Genomic DNA, 26,344 nt, shown 5'->3' with positions numbered 1-26,344 from the left:
TTAAATCTCCGACTAAGAAGAGTCTATACTTTATCCTAGAGGCAGTAGGAAGACACTGAAGATTTTTGAGTGAGGGAATGATATGGTTAGACCTGTCGGGATGATTTTGGTGAGGATAGGGGGTAGCTTTATGGAGTAAGGATTGGAGACTGAAAGACTAGAAAAAGGGGAGACAAATTAGAGGAGCATTGCAGTCATCTCCATGAGAGTAGATGAAGACGTGTACCAGGATGGTCGCTGTATGAATGAAAGAATGCAAAAAAGGTTGTGAAGGCAAAAGTGACTGGTTGGATCTAGGGAGCAAGATCGGGGAAATTAAAAAATGAATGTGTGAACTGACCTGGGTGACTGAGAGCAAGGCAGAGATAGTGTGTGGATACCTCAACAGAAATAGGGAAGTTTGAAGGAAGGTCAGGTTTAGTGGATGGGGGAAGATAATCAGATCCCTTTGAGATGCCAATGCTCTGTCCAGATGCAGATGGTCCAAGGACAGATGATGATGCAAGAATAGAGTTTGGGAGAGAAATTAAAACTGGATATGGAGATTATGGAGTCATTTGGATACAGATGATATGTGAATCCATGTGAATAGATGAGATCAAGGATGCTAGAATGTAAGGAAAGGAGAAGGCAGCTTCAGGCTGAAACTTGGGGGATAGCTACTTAAGCGTTGAGAGATGGATGTTGATTGCCTATTTTTAATAAGCCCCTTGGGAATAATAGCTATGTGTCAAAAACTGTCTCCCAACTCATTAGGTACTGTTAATGACCCAGGTTCTTTGCACATCTGGATATCTCTACAGTTTATATGTTCTTATCTAACATTACATAAATTGTTGTTGTTCAGTCATTTTTCAGTGTGTTTGACTTTTTGTGACCACATTTGGGATTTTCTTGGCAAAGATATTGAATTAGTTTGCCATTTCTTTCTCCAGCTCATTTTACAAATGAAGAAACTGAGGCAAACAGGGTTAAGTCACTTGCCCAAGGTCACACAGCTGGTTAAGTGTCTGAGGCCAAAGTTTGAACTCAGAAAAATGAGTCTTCCTGACTCTAGGCCCCATATTCTATCAGTGTACCACCTAGCTGCCCTAAGGTCACTGAAATACTTAGTGTCAAAGTTTGGGCTCAATCCCCAGTTTTCTACTTTCCTATCTAGGTTAGGAAAGGTAAGAATTTTTCCATAGCTTCCGTATTTCATTTTTTGTCTATTTAGCCACAATGTGGAACTCTCTGTATGAAAGTAAAATTGCAACCACGTGGACTTTAAAGTCAAGAAACTGAAGCTTTAGTCCTGACTATGCCACTAACTCACTGTGTGACCTCAGGCAAGTCACTTACTAAATTCATAGAACCTCAGAATGAAAAAGGATATGGGACATTGTCTAGTCCAATTCATCCCTAAATGAGAATTCTCTTTACAAATGCCTGATAAATAGTCATTCCAGTTTTTCCTTGCTAAGGATGGATCTCCTACTTCCACTAGCTGTGCTTTTAGGTAACTTGATTATAAAGTTTTTCCATACATTAAACTGAAGTCTGCTTCTCTGTAACTTCCATCCATTGTTCTGAGTTCTATTCCTTGCGGCCATGCAGGAGGAGTCTAATTCTTTTTCTACATGTTAATTTCATTCCAAGTTAAGTATCCACAATTCATTCAATTAATCCTCTTGTACTGTGTTGTCCTAGGTCTTAAAAAGGGAAGAGGGTGGAGTTTATAGTATAGGCTAAAATTCTTGAGCATATTCTTTTTAAAATAGTTAATATGAACATTTAAAAAGGAAGCAGTAATCTCAAAGGGATAGTTTGGCTTCAGCAAGAATAGATTATGACCGTTTAAGCTGTTTCCTTTTTTTTGATGACCTTCTTATCCTGGTAGATCAGAGAAAGGCTGAAGAGTTTATCTTGCTTTTAAGAAAATACTTGGTCATGTTTCTCATTCTATTCTTATTGAAAAACTGAAGAAATGTGATTTGGACATTAGTGCATTTAGATGGACTTAAAAACTAAATAAATGCTCTGAAGTTAGAGTCATATGGTTCAATACCAACTTAGAAAGAGGTCTCCAATGGAGCACCTCAGGGATCTCTGCTTGACACTCTCTTGTTAGTCTTTTTTTTAATTAGAATTTTTTGATAAAATAATAGATGGCATACTTATCAAATCTTCAAATGATCAAAAATCTAGAAGGGATAAATTCAGCTGATAAATTCCAGTTCTAAAAATATCTTGATAGAATAGACCATTGGACTGAACCTAATAAGATGAAATTTAATGGACATAAATTCAAAGTTGTATGATTGGTATAATAAAATCAACTACACAGCTACAAAATGGGAAAGTCATAACTAGACATCTTTTTTGTCTAAACAAGATCTGGTGTTTTAGTGAATTTCAAACTTCTTGTGAGACAACAGCATAAGGTGGCAGCCAGAAAGCTTTTGCAATATATAGGTTTCATTAAAAGAAGTATCACATCTAGGAATAAGTAGGTGTGATAAATCCCTCTTTACTCTTCTCTGTTCAGAATAAGTCTAAAGTACAATATTCAGTTCTGAGCAGCACATTTTAGGAAACATATTGACAAACTGGAAATCATTCAGAGAATGGAGGCCAAAATGATGAAAGGCCTTGAGATCATCACACCATATGAGGATGAGGATGAGCTGAAGAAACTTGGAATGTTTAACCTGGAAAACAGAAGATTCGAAAGAAATATGAGAGCTGTCTCCTAGTGTTTTAAAATATGGAAGATTTAAAGCTGAAAGAGCCTTCATATGATCTAGTCCTGTATCCCCAATTTAAAGACGAGGAAACTGAACCCCACAGAAGTTAAACAACTTGTCTGTGGTCACATTGGCAGTAAGTCACAAAGCCAAGATTTGAACACATGGTCTCTGACACCAAATCTATAGATTTCTTTCATAACACATTGCTTCTGAAAGACTGCCATGATATAGAAGAAAAAGAAATGTGTTCAGCTCAGCCCTAGAAACAGAGCTAAGAGCAAAGAGTAGAAGTAGCAGCAAGGCAGATTGAAGCTTGATTGAAAGATAGAATTCAGAAGAATCATCATATATATCCCAAAGTGGAAGCAGCTGCTTCAGGAGGTGGGTGGGAATTCCCTTTCATGAAAGGTCTTCGGACAAAGAGTGGATGACCATTTGCTGGGCATCTTATAGAAGGGATTATTGTTCATATATGTGTTGGATTAAATGGACTTTGAAGTCTCTTGCAACTCTGAGGTTCTCTAAGTCTATAATTTTGATTCTTGGAGCCATTTCTCTTCTCCACAGTGTTTCAGAGATCGCTCACTGTGGCTCATCAACCACATCCACCAGTTCTTTCATTGTTCTGGGATATAATTTGTCTGGACCTGGTAACTTTAGCTAGGCACTCTCTTATTATCTCTTTATTTATCTTGGGTTTCAGTTTCCAATGAACCAGTTTTTTGATTTTATTTTTCCTTTACATTCCAAACATTGTTCTCCTGGTAGAGAAAAAATAAAACAAGAGGTGTGTAGTTCTTTCTCTCATCCTTTATGCTTGTCCTATTCACTTTGAGCAAAAGTCTTTGCACGCTTCTCTGTTCCTTCCTCTCCCGCCACAATGCAGATAGAATAAATCTTTTTTTTCCCTTAGCATTCTTCACTAGTCTCAGCTCATTCTGACCTTCAGCACTCTTGGCACTATTATTTGATGCTTTACATTTATGTTCATGGCTGTTATTTGCCCTTGCTTCCATCTTTAGTACATTTCTTTCAGAACTAAGTTGTTCATGAGTCCCCTGTTGATCCACACCAGTTTCTTTGGACAATTGTCCTAATAAAATTGTCCTAATAAAAACCATTTATCTTTATTTTTTTCAAATTTTGTTTCTGAGAGTTCCCAATTTCTCCCAGAAGGAATCTCCCTGTAGAATTTTTGTCCATATGAACTCATCTATCTTTCCCAAAAACTTAGAAAGCTTTGCCCAAAATCCAAATTTCATTTATGACTCTGCCTTGTTTTTGTCTTTATCGTGGATTCCCAGATAGGGTGGTTACTTAAGTTTAATTAGAAAATTAAGGGCTTTCTATAGGTAAGGTGCTCTTCTAGGTACTAGAGATATGAAGACAAAAACAATAGTATCTATTTTCGAGGATCTTTGTATGCAACATGATATTAAATAAGTAAATAGAAACTGGGAAAGAGAAAATACGAACATGGAGAGAGAGAATCAGGGAAGAACATAGTATATAGGAGGTACCAGCTGAACTGAGACTTGAAGGAAGAATTCTAAGAGATAGAGTTGAGAGAGGAGACCATTTTGGGGACAGGGGACAACTTGTACAAAGATGTGTAGGAAAGAGATGGAATGTGAAGCTCAAAAAAACAGTAGACAGTTTGCCTGAAATGTAGAGTGTGTGAAAGGGAGTCGTAGGAAATGCCAAGAAAAGCGGATGGGAAACAGAGTGTAGAGGACCATGAATGCCAGTTGAAAGAGTTTACATTTTGCCTTCTAGACAAAAGAGCCACAGAAGATTTCTGAGCAAGAAAGTCATTTTTTTGGTCTGATAAATGCTTTAGGAAGATTAATTTAGCAGCTTTTTAGGATATATTAGAGAAAGAAGAAACTGGAAGCAGGGAGATCAATTAGAAGGTGGTCACGATGGTTCAAGTGAGAGGTTATGTTGAAATGAACAAAATTATAATAATAATTGATATTGACAGAATGCTTTAAAGATTTCAAAGTGCTTTTTATAGATATCATGTAGTAGACCAAATGTCTGAGGTTCGTGGTGCCTGTTCCAAGTATTGAAGAGGCGATTAGGATCTCCTGCCCATTCGTCAACATTTAGCAGTATAGGCTTGTTAGTGGAATGATTGGGTCAAACATTCCCTCCTAATTTCCCTAATGGTGACACTGAATTACAAAATGAAGTGCATGTATAGTCTAGCTGTGCTGTTTGTAATAAATAAATTGTAGCTCCAGACTTAGGAATCACAGCAAGTACAAAAAGTAAGAAAGCTACTAAGACCCCTGTGGATGCTTTCAGATAAGGGGCGCACTTCCCTGAGTGTGGAGAGTTTCTGCTCCTTCACCAGCTTTCTCCATGCCTCTGCAATCCCCAGAACCCATACGATGATTAGATGATAAATCTTTGTCACTGGTGTAAAATGAGTCTGGATTGCTCTTGCTTATAAGGAAGAAAACCTCTGTTGCTTAAGCCACTACTTGTTTGTAAAGTGCCAGTTTTTAAGCAATTTGGAAAAGTTAAGAGCGCTTTTCCCCAGGCTCATGGGCAATGTTTTCTAAGCAAAGCAACATGTATTTAATAAACACTTTCTGTGAACCAGACACTGTACCAAGAAGTTGGGATATAATTGCGAACTAAAAGAAAGACCTTTCCTTCCCACAAGAAACTTACCTTCCAATAGGGAAGACAATGCACAAAAGAGTTGAAAGGAGGATAATGTTAATGCAGTCAGGAAAGTCAACAGCAGTGCCAGGAGGGGAATAAAGGTTGGTCAGCACAAGCCTCTCCCCAAAATGGAAGTCCAGGAGGAGCTCACTGAGGGCATGGTAGAGGGGTTTTCCAGGACTAGAAGGCCAGAGGAAGAGATGAATGTTGCAGGGTAAGGAGACGCTAAGGAAAATTCCAGGGTGAGAATCAGCTGCAGCTGAAGCATGATGACAAAATCCTGGAAGGTAGAGTCAGGCTGGGTCCCTCTCTGAATTACAGGTTATAGAGGGAACTCACCAAAGAGAAAAGGGGGCAGACATGGTGGAGGAATATTTCAAGGTAAGAATGCATCAGGAGAAAATGAATATTCCAGAATGAGAAGGCCTTCATCACTAAGGGACGTTCCAGGGTGAGATGACAGCTAAGACGTGGTATCTGAGAACTGATTGGTCAACGCACATGTGCCCAGGGTGGGCTGGGTAGCTAGGTGGTGAAGTGGATAGTGAAAGAGCTGGAGTCAGAAGAAACTGAGTTCAGTTATGACCTGAGACACTTTACCTGTTGTGTGACTCTGAGCAAGACATTTAACCCTGTTTGCCTCAGTTTCCTCATCTGTAAAATGAGCTGGAGAAGGAAATGACAAAACTCTCCATTATCTTTGCCAAGGAAACCCCAAAAAGGTTTAGAAAGAGTCAGTTGTGACTGAAAAATGACTAAACACCAACATGTGGCTGAACTTATGGATGATTGTACTCATAATTGGTCCTTGGGACAACTTGACCTGAACATACCTTCAAGGCCCTTGGTGGTCTCAGATGTTGTCCCTTGTCCCTTATTATCTGTAGGGATTTATTTAGTGATTCCTATAGTTAGCCTAAAGAATATATACATAACATTGTGAGGTAGTAGATGGAATGAGCCTAAAGCTAGGTTCACTGAATGATGGTGGCAAGGTGATGGACTGGAAGCAGAAAAGAGTATAACTGTTCTTCTTTCTGGCTCAGTGTATTAAGGGCACATGAGACAAGGAGCACCCAGTATTGAAGAGGGTCGCCAGGGATGCACTGTTATGTTGTGATCCAGTTTCCATGAATGTCAAGATATGAGAAGTGTATAAGTATATAAGATATGGGAAGTGTATAAGAAAAGGAGACATACACTGAAAGGAAATTTGCTAACAATAGTTTTGGAGTTCCAGAAGTAACAGTAGATGAAAAGCCAGTGCAAGATATGAAATATGGAGAAGATAGGTCTAGGGTGATTGGGATGAAAGTTTAAAAAAAAGATACTTTTGCAGACAGTAGCTCTTAGGAGAAAAGCAGCTGAGAATTCCCTTACCATAGTGGGCCTACTCCCCAGTCCATTAAGATCTGAATGCTCCAGAGTATTGTGATGATTGATCATGATTCCAGTGCAAGTGTAAGAAAGCAATGATATGAGTTTCCACAGCTGGTCATCCTAAATAGAAGAGAAATGGGAGCTCATGGATGGAAATGCGAGGGGGGAAGGGTTATATAGGAGACTTGAGGAAAGAAGAGAAAATATGAAACTGTCAGTAGAGAATGAGCATGATAGAGGGGTAAAGGTTTATTTTGCTGAAGTGAAGGCCCAGATAAAGTTAGATAACATCTATCTGTGATGCACCTGGACAAGATGACTGCCTGCCTTCCTCCATCTCTGTTAAGCAGCATATCAGTGGGAGTGAGGGAAGTGGATGGTGGGATAATTCAGAGTTGGGGTTTGGCAATGTAAGATTTAGATTGAGAGGTGGTTGAAGCATCTATTTTCAAAATAATTTTTATTTTGTAAAGTATTTCCCAATTACATGTAAAAAAAATTTAATAATCATTTTTTAAACTTTGAGTGCCAAATTCTCTCCCTCTTTCATATCCTTCCCCTCTCCTTGAAAAGGCAAGCTCTTTGATATTGATTATGCATGTGAAGTCATGCAAAACATATTTCCATATCAGCTGTGTTGCAAAAGAAAACACAAACAAAATAAAACAGTAAAGATAGGGAAAGTTTTAAAAAGTACTTAAGAGTTAATCAGTTCTCTCTCAAGAGGTGGATAGCATTTTTCATCATGAGTCCTTTGGAATTGTCTTGAATAATTTCTTGATCAGAGTTGCTCTTTCACAGTTGATTTTCCATACAATATTACTGTTACTGTGTACAATGTTCTCCTAGTTCTGTTAACTTCACTTTGCATCAGTTCATGTAAGTCTTCCCAGGTTTTTCTGAAGCCATTCTCCTCTTCATTTCTTATAGCTCAGAAGTACTCCATCACAATCATATACTACAGTCTGGGCAGTCATTCCCCAATTGATGTGCATGCCCTTGATTCCTGATTCTTTCAGAGGAAGAAATCAAAGTTATTAATAATCACTTGAAAAAATGCTCTAAATCACTACTGATTAGAGAAAAGCAAATTAAAACAATTCTGAGGCACTATCTCATGCACATCAGATTGTCTACCATGACAGAAAAGCAAAATGCCAAATGCTGGAGGGAATGTGGAAAAAGTGGTACACTAATACACTGTTGGTGGCATTGTGAATTAGTTCAGCCATTCTGGATAATAGTTTGGAACTATGCCCAAAGTGCTAGGAAACTGCATATTCTTTGACCCATCAATACCACTACTCTGTATCCCAAAGAGATAAAATAAAAGAGAACAGGCCTTTTTCTACAAAATATAGCAAAATATTTACAAAATATTTTTGTAGGGGCAAAGAATCATATCCTTTGACCATTTACCAACTAGGCTATGGCTCTTATTTTTATAAATTTAGGTCAGTTCCCTTTATATTTGACAAACTTGCTATAAATTTTTCCTTTTAATGTTGGCAGGATTTGTTTTGTTTGCAAAAATGTTTTATTTTTAGATTTCACGTAACCAGAATTATCCATTTTGCCTCCCATAATCCTCTCTGTCTCTTGTTTGATCATAAACTTTTCTCTTATCCATTGATCTGACAGGTATATTTTTCCATGCTCTTCTAATTTGCCTTTGATTTCACCATCTGTGTCTAAGTCACTTATCTATTTTGGCTTTATCTTGGTACATTGTGTGAGTTGTTGGTCTATGCCTAGTTTCTGCCTAACTGCTTCCCAGTTTACCAAGCAATTTTTTTCAAATGTTGAGTTCTTACCCTGAAAGCTTGGATTTTTTTGGTCATCAAACACTAGATTACTATGGTCATTTCCTACTATGCATTGGGTACCTCATCTATTCCACTGATCTGCCACTCCATTTCTTTGTCAGTATCAAACTGTTTTGATGATTGCGACTTTGTGATACAGTTTGAAATCTCTGGAACTATTACACTGCTTTTCTTCACATTTTTTTTCATCGTTTCCCTTGATATTCTTGATCTTTTGTTCTTTCAGATGAATTTTGTTGCTACTTTTTCTTTTTTAATTATTTATTTTTAGTTTTAAACATTCACTTCCACAAGATTTTGAGTTCCAAATTTTCTCCACATCTTTCCCCATCACACACCCCAAGACAGCATACATTTCAATTACCCCTTTTGCAAATCTGCCATCCCTTCTATCACACCTCTCCCTTCTCTCATCCCCTTCCCCTTTATTTTCTTGTAAGGCAAGATAGATTTCTATACTTCATTGCCTGTATGTCTTATTCCCCAGTTGTACGTAAAAACAATTTTTAACATTTGTTTTTAAAACTTTGAGGTCCAACTTCTCTCCCTTCCATTACTTGCCCATTACTAAGGCACACAATTCAATATAGGTTATATATGTGCAGTCATACAAAACACTTCAAAAATAGTCATGATGTGAAAAACTAACTATAGTTCCCTCCATCCTATCCTGGCCCCCCATTTATTCTATTCTCTTTTGGCCCTGTCCCTCCTCAAAAGTATTTACTTCTAATTATCCCATCTTCCCATTCGCCCTCCCTTCTATCGCCCCCAAAGTTCCACTTATCCTCTTCCCCCTGCTTCTCTATAGTATAAGATAGATTTCCATACCAAATTGAGTGTTCATGTTATTCCCTCCTTAAGGCAAATCTGATGAGAGTAAGGTTCACTCTTTCCCTGTCACCTTCCCCTTCCCCTCCATGAAAAAGCTTTTTCTTGCCTCTCTTATGTGAGAGATAATTTACCCCATTCTATTTCTCCCTTTCTCCTTCTCCCAATATATTCCTTTCTCACCCATTAATATATTTTTTAGATATCATCCCTTCCTATTCAACTCACCCTGTGCCCTCTGTCTATATGTATATAATCCCTCCAACTACCCAAATACTGAGAAAAGTCTCAAGAGTTACAAATATCTTTCCATGTTGGAATGTAAATAGTTCAATTTTAGTAAGCTGCTTATGACTTCTCTTTCCTCTTTACCTTTTCATGCTTCTCTTGATTCTTGTGCTTGAAGGTCAGATTTTCTATTCAGCTCTGGTCTTTTCATCAAAAGTGCTTGGAAGTCCTCTATTTCATTGAATGACCATTTTCCCCCCTGAAGTATTATACTCAGTTTTGCTGGATAGGTGATTCTTGGTTTTAATTCTAGCTCCTTTGATGTCTAGAATATCATATTCCAAGCCCTCCAATCTCTTAATGTCAAAGCTGCTAGATCTTGAGTTATCCTGATGGTGTTTCCACAATACTCAAATTTTGCTTCTTTCTGACTGCTTGCAATATTTTTTCCTTGACCTGAGAGCTGTGGAATTTGGCTACAATATTCCTAGGAGTTTTCCTTTTAGTATCTCTTTCAGATGAAAGTATACTATTTCAATATCTATTTTATTCTCTGGTTCTAGAGTATCAGGGCAGTTTTCCTTGATAATTTCTTGAAAGATGATATCTAGGCTCTTTTTTTCATCATGGCTTTCAGGTAGTCCCATAATTTTAAAATTGCCTCTCCTGGATGTGTTTTCCAGGTCAATTGTTTTTCCAATGAGATATTTCACATTGTCTGCTATTTTTTCATTCCTTTGGTTTTGTTTTATAATTTCCCGATTTTTCATAAAGTCATTAGCTTTCATCTGCTCCATTCTAATCTTTAGGAATTATTTTCTTCAGTGAGCTTTTGAATGTCCTTGTCCATCTGGCTGATTGTGCTTTTTAAGGCATTCTTCTTCTCCTCAGTGGCTTTTTGAATCTCTTTTGCCATTTGGGTTAGTCTATTTTTTAACATGTTATTTTCTTCAGCATTTTTGAGTCCCCTTTAACTACCAGTTGAGTTGTTTTTCATGATTTTCTTGCATCACTCCCATTTCTCTTCCCAATTTTTGATTTATTTCTCTTGATTTTCAAAATCTTTTTTGAGTTCTTCCATGGCCTGAGACCAATTCATTTTTTTCTTGAAGGCTTTGGATGTAGGAGCTTTGACTTTGTTGTCTTCTTCTGTTTGTATATTTTGGTCTTCCTTGTCACCAAAGTAAGTCTGATTCTTTTTCTGGTTTTTGCTCATTTCCCCAGCCATTTGCTTGACTTTTGAGTTCTTTGTCAAGGTAGTTCTCTACCTCCAGTGGGGGCAGGGGAAGGGCGTACTGTCAGCTGCCCAATCCCCCCACAACCTGTGGGTCTAGAGCACCAGAAATAGCTGCTGCCTCTGCCTCTACTGCCACAGCCTCCTCCATGCCCTCTGCTGCCCTGGAGTTGGGGCCAGAACCCTCTACTCTGTCACACAGGTCCAATAGATGTTTTCCACTGATCTTTTAATTTGTCCTTGCTGTTTTGGGGTTGTGAAGTCTGGAAACTGCCACAGGTGCCAGAGATTCAGTTCCCTCCCATGCACCCACCCCACTCCACCCCACCCCAGTCACGTCTGCTCAGGTCCCATTTGTGCAGATGTGGCCCACTCTGGACTGTGCTCTGCTTCCAGTGTGGTGCAATAGATGCTTGCCGTTGACCTTCCAGGCTCCATTGGGCTATAGATTTGCTTCACTCTGTCATTCTGTGAGTTCTGGAGCTTCAGAATTTATTTAGAGTCATTTTTTGCAGATATCTGGCTGGGATTGAGGGGAGAACTCTAGCAAGTCTCTGCTTCTGCTCCACCATTTTGGCTCCACCTCCCTATTTTTTCTACTCTTCAAAATCATTCTTGGATAGTTTGGTATGGCACTGAATTAGTAAATTAACTTACGTAGAATTGTCATTTTTATTATATTGTCTTGGCTTACCCAGGAGCAATTCATATTTCTCCAATTATAAAGATCTGTCTTTTTGTTTGAAAAGTATTTTGTAATTGTGCTCATATAATCCCTGGGTTTGTCTTGACAGGTAGACTCCCAAGTATTTTATATTGTTTGCAGTAATTTTAAATGTACTTTTTCTTTTTATCTTTTCCTACTAGGTTTTGTTGGTAGTATATAGAAATGCTTATGATTTATGTGGGTTTATTTTATACTCTTCAGCCTTCTTGAAGTTGTTCATTGTTCCAACTAGTTTTTTAGTTGATTCTCTAAGGCTCTGTAAGTATACTGTATCATCTTCAAAGAGTAATAGTTTTTGTTCATTATGGATAGCATTTGCTGCCAACCACTGTACTAAGCACTGGAAATACAAATACAAGCAAAAAGCTTACTACATTATTCTGTACAAGTCACTTAACGCTTTTCTGCCTCAGTTTCTGAGCTGTAAAATATGGATAATAATAGTCCCTACCTCACAGGGCTATTGTGAGGATCAAATGAGATAATAATTTGTAAATTACTTAGCACAAGGCCTGACATACAGTAGGCCCATAATAAATATTTATTCTTTCCCCTTTCCTTTTTTTCCCCTCTCCTTTTCTTTTCCTTTTCCCTTCCATTTCTCCTTTCCTTTCCCTCCTGTTGTAGTATGGGAAGCCAGCACATATAAGAGAGCTGAAAAAGAAATGTCAAGAGGAAGGTAGCCACATGGGGACAAGGTGAAGAATTAGTCTAGGTAGTCATGGATTGGTGTGGGTTTGAAGAAAGCTTTGGTGCTGGGAATGATTCCTCAAATGGAAATTTAGGAGAGACCCTTCATTCATGGGAAGACACCAAAAGGTTGAAGCATTTCCACAGTGAGAAGAAAGATGTGTTGGGATGGAGGTAGAATGATATTCTGGGAGTAGTCATAGAAAGATTTAGAGTTGAAGAAAGAGAATGAGTTGTTTTAGGATAAGGGTCAAGAATTAAAGAATAGGATTTGAGATAGAGCTGAACTGGTTAACCATAGGCTTAAAACTCAGAAGGAAGAAAAATAAAACCAGTGCGTGGATAATGGCTTAGGACAGGGATGGGGAACCTGTGGCTTCAAGGCCACATGTGACCCTCTAGGTTTTCAAGTGTGGCCCTTTGACTCAATCAGTTGAGGACCTAGAAAGGCTACATGTGGCTTCAAGGCTGCAGGTTCTACATTCATGGCTTAGGAGAATATTGAGGGATGCAAGGACTAGAGTCTATAGTGAAGACAAAAAATTAGTGTTAATATGGAGTATTAGGAGGTTTTGGTCAAATAAGGGAATTTCAAAATGTTTAATCATGGAAGTGAAATGATTGTAAAAGATGGTAAGGAGGTAACCAGTGATCTCTTAATGGGCAAATTCAGTGGTCTTTTCTCAGTCCTCATTCTTCTTGACCTAGGGCAGATTTCTTCAGAGCAGCAAAGAGATGGCTAGAGAGGAATAAGCAAAATGAAGCATAGCTAGGGAGTTACTAAAATAGTTATCCAGGAGAGGTAATCATCAATCAGGAGAACAAGCAGAATTTCTGTTTCAATCAAAGACAGAGTGAAGAGCTATACATGCCCCTCCTGAAAATCATTTTGAAACTACCAATCATTATATCAATGTGAGCTGTGATTATCACTTAATTCAGTAGTTAAAAGATTTCTGATTCTATCTCTGTAGATAAACTCTCTAAATACATGACTGATTAGTACATAGTTGCTTAGGTTGTTGTAGCCCCCCAAAAGTCCACCTCCCTATGGCAAACCTTCTGGTGATAAATATTTCTTCACTTAGTGTATTTGGACCTGAGGTGATAAATCTAGTTTGTCCTTAGACTCAGTCTTTGCAGCTTAGTTGAGTCTATCAGAATCTGTACTACACTAAGCATAACCTTTGAGGTCTCAGGCTAGGTAGAATAAGACTTTAATGGGCGGTTCTTATAATTTTATGTTTTATCAGAGGCAGTAAGTTATGGAAGACAAAATATTGGCTTGGGAACCTCAAGATCTAGGTTAAGGTCTTGGCTCTACCATGTGCTATGCGGCCCTTAAACTCTATGGGCCTGCATTTCCTTATTTGTTTAAAAAAATTAAAAGGATGGGATAGGAGACAAGGAAAGAGATGAATTTGTGGTTTCATGGATTCAGGTAAGTCTGATGAGAAAACTCCATCTACCCAGGCAGGTCAATGGTGTTAAATTCCAGTAGAGACAGGGGCCACTAACCCATACCCAAGGGAACCCTGAGAACTACATATAGACTTAGAAAACCACTCAGGTTCATATTTAAAATTCATTTTTAAATGAATTAAAGTGCATTTTTAAAATTAATACATCAACACATTAAAATTATGTAGGAACTTCATATTAACCAGATTCAGACTGCAGTCGAGAGTGTTGTAGGCCACCTGTTTGATACTTCTGATCTAGAGCACTCAGAGGTTAAGTGAGCACAAGTCACACAGGTTAGTCCAGGGCTGGGGAGCCTGCAGCCTCAAGGCCGCATGTGGCCTTCTAAATCTTTGGCTGTGGCCTTTTGACTGAGTCCAAGTTTTATAGAACAATTTGTTCTGTGAAGTTTGGATTCAGTCAAAGGGCTACACTTGAGGACCTAGAGGGCCACATGTAGCCTCAAGGCCACAGGTTCCCCACCCCTGGAGTCTGTATTAGAGGTGAGACTTGAACTCAGGTCTTCCTGTCTCTGAGTTTTGCTGTCTGTGTACAGCATGTTGCCTCTTTCAATAATAGAGGTGATCATGCTTATACTAAGAAAACTTTTTAAACCTTAGGACATTACATAAAGTTAGCTTTTATTATGTAAAATTGTTATATAACAATGTAGGCTGTGAACATATCTATATAATATTTACATGAGGAGTGATGTCCAGAGAAGGGAGGTTTGGTCTGGGAAGTCAGAGAGATGGCAAATGGAGGCACAGAACAATCAGATATTATACCATTTCTGGAAGAAATAGGAGTATTGATTTATTATTGTTCCCAGAACAACAGATGGAAATGTTGTCTCCTCCTACTAAAATTTAAATTTCTTGAGGGCAAGAACTGTGTGTCTTTTGTCTTCGTAACCCCAGTGCCCAGCACCTTATGGGTTCTTACTATTTTTTATCTGTGCATTCATGTACATCTACATTTCCATTCATATATATATGTATATAAATAAACATGTATACACATAGACATATATACATACACACATTTATTTCTACATACGTGTGCATAGGAATGTAATAGTGTATCTATAAGAACCAGGGCTGCGATTTCACTGGTAGAGGGAACTACCTGATGAAAAAACTCCCTCAGCTATGTAGGTTGGCACCTTCTCTGCTATTTCCAGCCTTCAATAATTATCTATAGCAGAGGTATCAAATACTGCCAGCGGGCGTACTCCTTAGTAGGACCAACCACATTAAAAATGTAATTAGAAATGTGACAAAAAAATAAAACTACAATAGAACATAGGTGATGTTAATATGTGATTTTCTAGGACAATATGCAGCCTATCAGGGATCTTTATGTGTGATTAAGTGGCCCTATTTCCATCTGAGTTTGGAGACGAAGGTGACTTGACCAGGGACATGGTCTGTATCATGTTGGAAGCAGAGCTTGAACCTAGGGCTTACTCCAAAGCTGCCTTTCTGTCCATCACTTCATGCTGCTTCTCAAAAACTTATGATGTGATAAACTATTTTGAAATACAATAATCAGTAATAATAATGAAAATGATGAGAGAGAGAAAAGCTAGCAATAACAATAGCATTTATTTAGCACTTTAAGGTTTGCAAAGTGCTTTACCAAGATCTCATTTAATCCTTACAACAACCCTGGGACCAACCTCAGAGTTAGGAAGACTTGATTTTAGGTCCTGCCTCTGACACATATAATAGATGCATGACCTTGCACAATTCACTTAACTTTTCATGTTCTGGGCAAAAGGCTAAGATTATAAGTTGTGCAGAAAGGACCAATATGCATTGGTTGAGAAAGTTTTTTCTCTGAGAGTTCTCTAAACTAATGAAATTACAGTTCTCGACAATGTCCCTCCTCCTCCAAAAAAAGAAAAGAAAAAGAAAGAAATCATTAAATCATTAAAAACTTGATTATCGTTTTCCTTTGTATTTATTTGATTTGCTGGAAAAGAAGTGATCTTGGACTGGAGAACAGTGGAGAAATCTAGTATCTGAAGAAATCAGAATTGGAAGTAAATAATTTTAAAGTTACTTTGTAGAAAATCTTTGAAGGCAATTGGAAGACTACCCAAGATGGTAAGGAAGAATGAAGAAAAAAGAGAGGGAAAAAAGAGGTTTATCTAAGAACCAGCCATGAACCATTCCACATAGACTTGCTTCAGTTGGAGATTGGAGGGTGAGATGTAATTCAAAGGAATCCTTTTGGAAAAGTGAGTGTGAAAGTTACTCAAGAACACTGACTGGGGGAACAGCTAGGTGGTGCAGTGGATAGAGCACTGGGCCCTGGAGTCAGCAGGACCTGAGTTCCAATGTGACCTCAGACACTTGACACTTACCAGCTGTGTGACCCTGAGCATGTCACTTAATTCCAATTGCCTCATAAAGAAAACAAAAAGAACATTGACTGGGCTGAGAAATAAGGAACTAAGGAAGGTCAGAACCCTCCCTTGTTTCAGTGGATCCTCTTTATGTACTGCAGAGGATCAAGATCATATGGTAGAGTAGAGACCAAGACTTCTAATTGTATTTCTAAAGAGGTTTCATTGTCCATTTTGAATCAGCAAAGCAAATGGAGATTACAACTTCTCTGAGCCAAAGTTTGGTAAGATCTTATATAGATTCATTGTTCCTTTCACCCTGATGAAGTTTGCTCAGATCCTCCCTTTGCAAAACTGCTCCAGTCCTCCCACAGCCTATAACAGTTTATATTTTATTCCTTTTTCTGTACATTGGCATCATCCTATAACTTCTTTGGAGGAGGGTTTCCTGGCATCTACCTAGAATGAATTTGAGCATTGCTTTAGTGGAGATACTTTAATTCAATGACTTGTGGTAGGGGCCTGTCCTAATCAAGTCTTCTGGTTTTCAGTTCTTTGAGGTAGTCCATCTCTCACTCTTCTCACGCCAGATATTCAACCAAGAGTCCATGTATCCTGTTAGCCTAGCTATTCACAAAAGTCATTTCAAGATGAACAGTATGCAGTAGCTTCATCCACAATGAAATCACTTTTATAAGACACCCTATCAGGGGAGACAGTTGAAGAGATGAGAAGTCAGTATCCTGAGCAATAAATAAAATCCCTGAACTCTGCCAAGTGCCAGGTAGAAAAAATGGCCTCAGGTGAGTTAGTATATGAAGTAACTCTCCATGTAATTATGGTTTTAGGAAATTAGTTACTTCTAAACAGGAGCCCAAGGACCAGTTCGATTCAGATGAAAATCTCATTATATCATCCCTTTCATCATATTATTAGCTAAAAAAGGCTGAAATGTCTTCCTCTCTCTCATCTCTTCCTTCAATTGCCTGTCCTGCTATTTCCCAGGAGTTCAGCATTGGCAGAGAAGCTAGGGAGACCTCTCAGGAAATATCTGGAAAAAGCGATCAAGATACAAATCTTGGATACTAGCCACATTTTGTTTTGGTTTGTCCAGAGTGGAAAATAGCTTTTGAAAAGATGCAAGTAATACTAATAGTAACAACTTCAACAGCATTTATTTAGCACTTTAAGATTTACAAAGTGCTTTACAAATATCTCATTTAATCCACAACAGCCCTAGGAGGTAGGTGCCATTATTGAATAATTATTTTTCTGATTATTATTTTATTGAATAAATCATTTTACGGGTGAGGAAACTGAGGGAGACCAAGGTTAAGTGACTTGCCCAGGTCACTTAACTGGTAAGTGTATGAGGCTGGATATGTACTCAGGAGTTCTGTTTGGTTTTGGTTTTGGTTTTTTCACTCCAGATCTAGCAGGCTCTCTGTTCTACCACTGAGCTGCTCACCAGGAGTAGACAGCTCATGTCTGGATTTAGAAGAGTTTCAAACGTAGCTAATTTTTCTTTTACTCTTAGAGTGAAAGGGGTGGCAATAGGTGGTGAATTGAGCCTGAGCCAAGGAATCTGGTCTACTTGCTACGCTAAAGAAACTCCAAAGCAGGGAGAAGTCAAAGCTCATACTGACTTTAAAGTCCCAAATGGTCAGGTCATTCAGTCAGTATGAGCTTTGACTTCTCCCTGCTTTGGAGTTTCTTTAGTATAGTTTTTTTTTGTTTGTTTGCAAAAACAAAATGGTGGCTAGTTCCCCCTTCTACCTATTTAAAGGTTGTGGTCCTGCCTCTGCCGTAACCATCTCTCTTTTTATTTTTCTAGTCACACTTGCTTTTGTAATAATAAATTGGATGCTTTCATGAATCCTATCTTTTCTTCCCTTGACTAGCCAAGCTGCCTTCACCATCTAGTGAAGAATTAGAGGACGTCAGCCTGTCCTCTGTGGAAGAGTCTGCCCAAGCCTTACCTATTTCTGAATCCACAGACTCCCCCCATAAACACATGGAGAGAAACCCAGCCCAGCTCCCCAGCCCCCCACGGCTTCCAGTCCCACCACCGAAGTCAGTCTCCAATAAAACCAATAAAAATGTAACAGGTTAGTTTTGTTCTCTGTTTTTCATCCTTTATTCATCTCCCTGAGTGGGGAAGGGAGTGAGAGGGGAAAGGAAAGGGAGGATGAGCTCTTACAGCTGGTATGTGCTGATGCTAACTAAAGGAATCATGTCTCTAATTTCCCATTTTTAAGGCTGTTTGTTTTTAGTCAGAAGGCCAGAAAGAAGTTGAGGGAGTGGGAGGGGGTTCTAACTATTAAAAAAAAAAAATAGAACCTGACATTTAGTAGACCCTTAAATGTTTTTGCATTGAGTTGAATATAATTACTTTGATTCAATTCAATGCAACAAATATTAAGTGACTACAATGAGGAATTATGCTATACCTTGGCAATATAAAGACAAAAACGAAACAGAACCTTCCTTCGAAGATCTTACATTGTATTGGTGGAGAATTCACCATACACGCAGACTGATAACGCACCAAAACCAGACACTGTATGAAGTAGCCTGAGACTTGCCTTAGTGCCACCTAGAGACACTAGAGCAAGGTGCATTTCCTTCCTATCCACCCTAAGTATTCTGGCTACCTGCTTCCTCTCTCCCCTTTTGACATCTATGGCTATCAAGTTCCACTCTCAGGGCTTAGGGTTGGGGAGTGGGGCTTCAGGAACTGGCTTTGAAACACTGCCTGACCTGAGAATATGTCATCCTTGGCATTAAGAATCATGGACAAAGGTGCACACAACTACCGTACCTTCTCCTCACCCAGTCCCTAGCTTTCTTTGCTCTTCTTTTCCATGGTGTTCTTTAAAACCTTCCTCTATTGTTAAAAAAAAGTCTATCATCCTATATCTCTCACATTCCTTTCATTTTCTGGTGCTTTCTGAAATCTAGCTTTCTCCTGGAGACATCATGTCTCTTGGCATTCCTTCCAAGACTGGATGTTCCTCTCTCATTGTTGACACACAAGGCTAGAAGGAGAACTTGGCATAGCACTTGCTTCCCGCTGCTATTTTCACACCCTCCCTCTGCCACCAAACATCTACACAGTCTTTTAAAATTTACCCCATCCTCTCCAGATTCTTGATGCTGTCTTCCACAGATCTCCAGGTCATTCATTCATTCTCATTCTCATCTCTCTCTCTCTCTCTCTCTCTCTCTCTCTCTCTCTCTCTCTCTCTCTCTCTCTCTCTCTGCCTCTATCTTTCTCTGTGTCTCTGTCTCTGTCTGTCTCTCTTTCTCTGTCTGTCTGTCTGTCTCTCTCTCTCTCTCTCTTTCTTTCTCTGTCTCTGTGTCTCTCTCCCTCTCTCTCTCCTAAGCTCAGGGGCTGCCTTATCATCTCCTTCTCCATCCCAAACCCTTTCTTTCCCCTTTGAAGACTCTGCCTTTCCAGTTTCTTTTACTCTTCGACTCTTTTCATTGCTGTTCTCCAGTCTTCCTCCTTCATCGATGTATCTTACACCAGTGTTATCAAACTCAAATAGAGATGGGGGACCTACAGGCTGCAGATTGATTTAGTTTTTAAATATGTCATTTATATTTTATTGCATTTTACTTATTTTGTTGGATATTTCCCAGGCCAGTCAGCGTGCTTGACACCTTGTATTTGACACCTGTCTTAGGCCAGTTCCCCATATTCCTACCCTGCCATTACTCGACTGAAATTGCTCTAGGTTAGTTACAGTTCTAGTAAACATATGATAATTTGAGGAGGTATGTAGGCTGTCTTACAGAGACCTTTCCTTTGGTAAAACTAAAAGATTAACATTAATTAATAATTTGACCTAAAAGGTCAGATTAAAGTGTGTCTGATCAAAACCATCTGCCTCTATAAATTCAGTGAAAACTGGGTCCTCAATTAAAGAAAGAAGGCTGCCATGATAAACAAAAATTGTATGTAACCTCTTTCTTCTACCTCTCTGGCTTTTTTCATGAATTATTAGACTGATAGAGAACACAGGCAGATCAGAAGACAGATTGCTAAAACTTTATTTTTTTTCCTTTCTGAGTCTCTGGGAGCAAAAAAATCTATTCATTAATTGATATAAAATATTCATCTTAGTGTCGCCTCTTTTTGAACAGGGATAGACCTGTGATTTCACCAGCATGTGCAAACCTTGCAGTATTATCATTAGGTAAATCATCCATAATTTGCAATTCTAGAGAGTTTTCTCTGTAACTAAAGGCTTGCCTATGGATACTCAGCTAATATGAGAAAGAGGTAGGATTTGAACCCATGTCTTCTTGGCTCTAAGATTCACCTTCTAACTATCAATTTACGTTGTCATAAAACTTTGTTTGAAATATGCTTTTTTCGGTACTTCAGCTTTCATGATTTTATCTGTGTGGATGTTCCTTTCATTGACGTAAATCCTTAGTAGATTCATGATTAGTTTCTATGGCTAAAAAAAAATTACTTACCTTCTGGGAATGAGCATGTCCAATGAGCATGTCCAGTGAAATCTGCCATCAGCTGACAGATTTATGGTGACTCCTGGGGCTCAAACTCAAAATCTTTTTAGGGTTTTGGTAATCCTACTCTGTTACCTCATTGTTTCATAGGAGAAGGAGATGGGGCTGATCCTGGCTTTTCAAAAGCTGTAACAGTAGAATTCAAGTTCTGTAAGGTCCTAATGAATGAACACACACACACACACACACACACACACTTGAGGAGTATAGTTAGTTAATGAAGTATCTTAATTTTTAGCTTGGTAACACAGATTTTTTTTACCCTTCCACAGGCATAGAAAAATGAGGTTTTATTATGAACACTTTTCTTTCCTTAATAAAAGAAAGTCAGGTGAGACAAACATGAAAGATACAAAGCACACTTCTGGTGGACAAAACACTTATCTTAAAAACCTCTCTCAGTAAACATCTTAAAAATTCATTCTCACTCTTCTTGGAAAACAAAGGGAAGGTGTGTTTGCTTCATTATCTCAACACTAGATGGCACCAATGGGGGAAAAAATCACCTTACTCTAACAGATTTTCATCACTAACCTCCATGGATGTTGTCAACAAAAAGCTTTATTTATGAAAGCCTTAACTGGTCACGAAGCTGTGCTAGGTGTCAGACAATTACAGTCATACACAGTAACATTAACCATGTCTGTATCATCCGTGTCTTTTTTAACCTTCCAGTGGGAGGGTTATGGAGATAGGCCATATTCCTACATCATATACTGACTAAGGGGTGCCTCATAGGATCATAGGACTGAGAGATGATCATGGGATTGCAGGTTAAGATTTTGGTGTTGTTCAGTCAGTTTCAGTCGTGTCTGTCTGCTCATGACCCTATGGGTTTTCTTGCAAAGATATTGGAGTGTTTGCCATTTCCTTTCCCAGCTCATTATGTAGCACTCTATCCATTGTCTCACCTAGCTTTCCTTCTGTCATGTTAACTATTCTGATAGGTGTGAAGTTGTTTTAATTTACACTTCTTTAGGCAGCAATGATTTAGAACATTTTTTCATGTGATTGTTAATAGTTTTGACTTTTTTCTTCTAAAAACTGTGTTCATGTCCTTTGACTATTTAATAATTGGGAAACGTTCAAGCCAGGTTTGGAATGACGTCTTGAAACTTCTAATATGGTGAATGCTCCTGATCACCACACAGTGGCCACACTGAGCTTCTAATGTGTGTTCTAGAGATTTTCTTATAGGAGAACTACTCTTTTCTATTGTACTGGGAATGAGAGAAAGAGGAAGCAAGAAAGGACATGTAAGGAATGAAAAATAGGATTATATATTTAAAACTCTAAGGAAACTTAGAGTTCTGTTAGCTAGTCTATCCCCTTCATCTTACAGATGAAGAAGCTATAACCCAAAGTGGTTAAGTGATTATCCCAAGGTCATTCAGTTAGTGAGTGGGAGAACCTGGATTCAGACCAGGTCTTATGATTTCTGATCCAATATTCTCTCCACTATATAGACATATTCTTATGTGGACAAGTTGTTTTGTGCAAAATTTTCACTATTTACATATGAAGGTATTTTTCTAAAGTCAAAAATACATAATATCCATGGTAAAGATTACATCACAGGTGCTTCATTCTCTACACAGCTTTCAAAATTACTTTTCTAAATAACCATGTCACTACCATGTAACAGCAGGTTAACCTTGCAAATTGCAGTGGCCCCCTGTTACATCTAACATCCAACTTCTGTTTGATATTTAAAGCCCTTTACAATTTGACCCCGACCTCCTTTTCAGCCTACTGCACATTTTCATCCACTCTACAATCTAGGCATCCTGATTTTCTTTTACTTTCTTATACAGTCTATCTCCCATCTCTGTACTAGTTGTTGGTGTCTAATAATGTACATCCTCCTCCGCTAGGTCCCTGAGTCCCTAGTTTCCTTCAGGATTCAGGTTGCTTGCCTTTTTTTACACGAAGCCATTTCTTATCCCTCAAATGTTAATGTCAAATGCATCCTCTCTCTTCCTATCCTTGTATCTATTATATATATATATATATATATATATATATATATATATATATATATATATATATATATATATATACACACTTAAACATGTATGTGTTATTTCTTCCAATGGAACATATACTTCTTGAGGATGATGGGTTGGGTTTTTTGTACACCCCCCCAATACTTTGTAATGCTTTGTAAACAGTAGGCACTTGATAAATAAATTCTTATTGATTGATTTGTGGCAACCTTCAAAGAAATAGACAATTCCCAACTTGTCCAATCCAAGATGAAAAATACTACCTTTATTTTTATAGCTATTTTTATTTGAAAATAATTCCAAGACACTTTAAAGTTGGATAAAGTAGAAGGGAGCTACTACTGTTGCTAATGATGTTCCCTTCATTGTGGTTTGCAGTCAGGTCTAGGTGTCCCTGTCTGTTGGGTCCCAGGTTGACCACAGTGTCAGGTTTCCTAGCAGAGAGTGACCAGCTAAGGACTGTGAAGTTGCCTGTTGCTCAGCCCATTTGGACCAAACCATTTGTGTTTTCTTTCCCTGCTTGGGATCCTTGAAGGCAGGCTGCTTTCTCATTTTTCATTTTAGGTTTGTGGTGTAGTTTAGTTTGATTTTTCTTTTCATTGAAATATGAGATCTCTTCAAGAATTTGGTTTTCTTCCCCACCCCACCCTTTTTTTTCTCAGCGCAAGGTGGCAGATTTTTCCTGTTTTACCTTCCCTCTTTTAGCCTCTGGGGCGATTCATTGAGGAATTTTAATGAAGTCTGTGCTCTGGGCCTTGGCAGATGTCTTGGCTGAGGAAGTTACTCTCCAGAATAAACAGTCCTGGAAGGAGCACTTCTAAGCTTAGAAGACTGCTTTAAGAAAGAACAGAAGAGGGGAGAGAGATGAAGAAGAAATAGAGGGTGGCCTTAATGAAATAGAATAAATACCAGGATGGAGAATGGTGGCAAGGAAATATGACAGGACAGGGAAAATATGCATTTTCTCTCTCTCTCTTTTTTTTTTCTAATTACCATTTTTATTTGACCTAACCCGGTGATTGCATTGTTATAGGAACTCTATTTGAGGAAACTCCCTCTATCAATACAGATTAGCACCTGTTCTACATTTCATGGCCTAGGCACTTCCTAGGGACACTGGCAGGTGATATAATTTGCTCAGAATCACAGAAAGCATCTCTCAGATATGAAACATGAACCCATATCTTCTTGACCCTACTATGTTCAACTCCCTTTGCAACATACCATGCTTCCCCTTCTTATTGCCTTGGTTGGACAGACTATGAATTTGCTACTCCACGCTTTAGGGCTGTAAAGAAAGGGTGACAGTGTACATTTCACTCCTGATTCTGAATGTCACCTACTTTATACTCCCCAAACAACAGGCCTTGCATGCTGGGTATGTGTTTCTGTTTGTTTGCCTCTTTTGCAGCAGAGAGTGACCCGGATGATGTCCCAGTGAAATCCCCTCCTTCCACAATCCTGAAGAATTATGTTGTTATTGGTTCCTCCCAAATCTCAGGACAAGCTACCCTCTTCCAAGCCTCTGGCCAGAAAGTTTCTGAATCCCACCTTAGAGGACAGCATTCCACACCCACAGGGTCCCCTCATCTTGCTGCTGTCCATAGACCTCTGCCTCCTAGCAGAGTCATCGAGGAACTCCACCGAGCTCTGGCAACTAAACACCGCCAGGATAGGTAATGAGGTTTCAATTCACCAAGAGTTTTTTTGGGGAGGGTACTTCCAAAAAGTCCCCAAAAGAATAGAGTGCTCAGGGAGTTTCCTTAATATGTTTGATAGTGGACCAATGTCCCTCATGAATTTTTCCTGAGTACTAAGGGAGAAAGTAGTAAAAAGAATTCATATGCACGTTAGCCCATGTCTTCAAGAAATAAAGGCCTGCTCTAGGAAAAAAGATTATAGATAAACTGGTTTTTCTAATGTGGTTCATTGCCCATAATAGAGAAATAATAAAGGAAACGCATATGATGGTAAATATGTATTATGGAGTAAAGATTGTTGGACTAGAATAGGGATTGCAAAGCTCTGCTGATGCACAGGCAATTCTCACAGCAAACTATATAAAAATAACATAACTCATGTCAAATAGTTGGCTGAGAGCTACACGCTTGTAAGGAAGCTTAATTCAAAAGTCTTCTGAGGAAGACTTGAAGTATATCAAAGGATGTAGTTTACTTGGATTGGGTAAAGAGCCAGTGTTTCCTAGGCAATTTGGCTCTCAGACCACATTAAGGATTCGATCTGGCCCTCCACTAACTAAGAAAAAGGGGATGTCAGAGAGAGGGCAGATGGTTACAAATATCATCAGAGCTATGAGCAGGGACTTGGAGAAAACCAAGCACCCTGTATGTACATATACTAATGTCCCAACGACATAGAATTTAAGTAATATAAATGGGCAAGTGGTGCATAGACTGAGGAATTAAGGTCAGGAAGTACCAGTTGTGTTTTGAGAATGTATCAAATAGTATGTCACATTCCAATGGGAGCAACAAAATTGAAGTAGGCTTGGGGTGCCCTGACCCACTCCTGTGGAATTATTTGTAGAGATAGGGAGAGAAATAAATAGTACTTGACCTGAGATATTAATTGTGATGGGAACTCCAAAATGAGTAAAATCCTTTTACCAATTTTCTATCCAATGTAGAATGTTAGAGAGTTGCCAAGGCCCCTAGAGAAATAAATGATTTGCCAGAGTTACACAGTATGGACTAGAGGCGGGACTTAGCCCCGGGTCTTCTAGGTTTTGAAGGACCAAAATGTTAAGTAATTACATCAGAAAGTGTTCTATGTTACCTGGCCTCTTCAGGGAGGGGAGATCATCAGGGCTAACAAAGCAGATCTTACCTCTTGGCATTCTAAGGACATTGTGTCAATTAAAGACACCTAATAAAGTACCCTTTTCAGTTCTTATTGAACCTTTCCTGTGCCTGGATTTATTAGTTATAGTTTTATATGTTAGGCTTTAAAAAATGCAAACCTGTGCTTAGCTGTTTAAGGTCAATGCAGAAAAACGTCAAGTAGATATGTGTCAAATACACATAGATATAAAATATGTTTGCTGTTCATCAAAAAGATGCATTAATCATTGAACTCCAACTCTGCCATGGCCAAAATTGAGATGTGATCCAATTCCATCAAAAGACAAGAATACGAATGCAATGGGTTCCTTTTTCTACTTCCCTTCCCACACTGGTGGCCAATTTTTAGTTTGGATACTGCTGTTCCATAGTTTGGTTTCTATTGTGATTAAAAGCTTTGAGTTAGGATATAACTTGAGCTGTCTTCCAACCTCAGCTTTCAAGGAAGAGAGAGTAAAGGGTCGCCAAAGAAGCGAGTGGATATGCGTCCATCCAGGACCTCCAGTATTGAACGAAGCAAAGAGAAAGAGAACGTACTGAGCTGTGATGGGGGTTCAGAGAACAAACGGAACTCAGTTAAAGAGTCTGATGAAAACAAAGAAAACATGATCATGAATTCAGAACTCAAGGACGATACACTTTTATATCAGGATGAAGAAGCTTTGAATGATTCCATTATCTCTGGTAAGAAAACAGTGCCTATTTGCACTGATATGTCTGTCAAAGGATATCTTATGTTTTATGGGGGAGGATAGAGAGAGGAAGGGTAGGAGACAGAGAAGTGAGGGCCAAAATTAGGACTT

General features: G+C 38.7%; 1 protein-coding gene across 8 annotated transcripts in view; it reads left to right on the top strand.

Annotated features, from left to right (window-relative positions):
• The window catches only part of PHACTR3 (phosphatase and actin regulator 3), a 320,327-nt gene that overhangs the window by 201,569 nt on the left and 92,414 nt on the right, over window positions 1-26,344 (top strand). For 3 of the 8 annotated variants that reach the window (XM_072633405.1, XM_072633403.1, XM_072633408.1), the window contains 3 exons: window positions 18,037-18,243; window positions 24,092-24,356; window positions 25,978-26,225. In XM_072633405.1, coding sequence (XP_072489506.1) covers window positions 18,037-18,243; window positions 24,092-24,356; window positions 25,978-26,225 — 720 coding nt within the window. The remainder of the gene's footprint in view (window positions 1-18,036; window positions 18,244-24,091; window positions 24,357-25,977; window positions 26,226-26,344) is intronic. The other 5 variants (XM_072633407.1, XM_072633406.1, XM_072633404.1 and 2 more) reach the window with 5 other exon arrangements.

Source organism: Notamacropus eugenii, chromosome 1 (genome assembly GCF_028372415.1).
Source record: "Notamacropus eugenii isolate mMacEug1 chromosome 1, mMacEug1.pri_v2, whole genome shotgun sequence".
NCBI classification, from domain to species: domain Eukaryota; kingdom Metazoa; phylum Chordata; class Mammalia; order Diprotodontia; family Macropodidae; genus Notamacropus; species Notamacropus eugenii.
The sequence above is the reverse complement of the archived record's forward strand: the minus strand, read 5'-3'. Positions and strand labels throughout refer to the sequence as shown.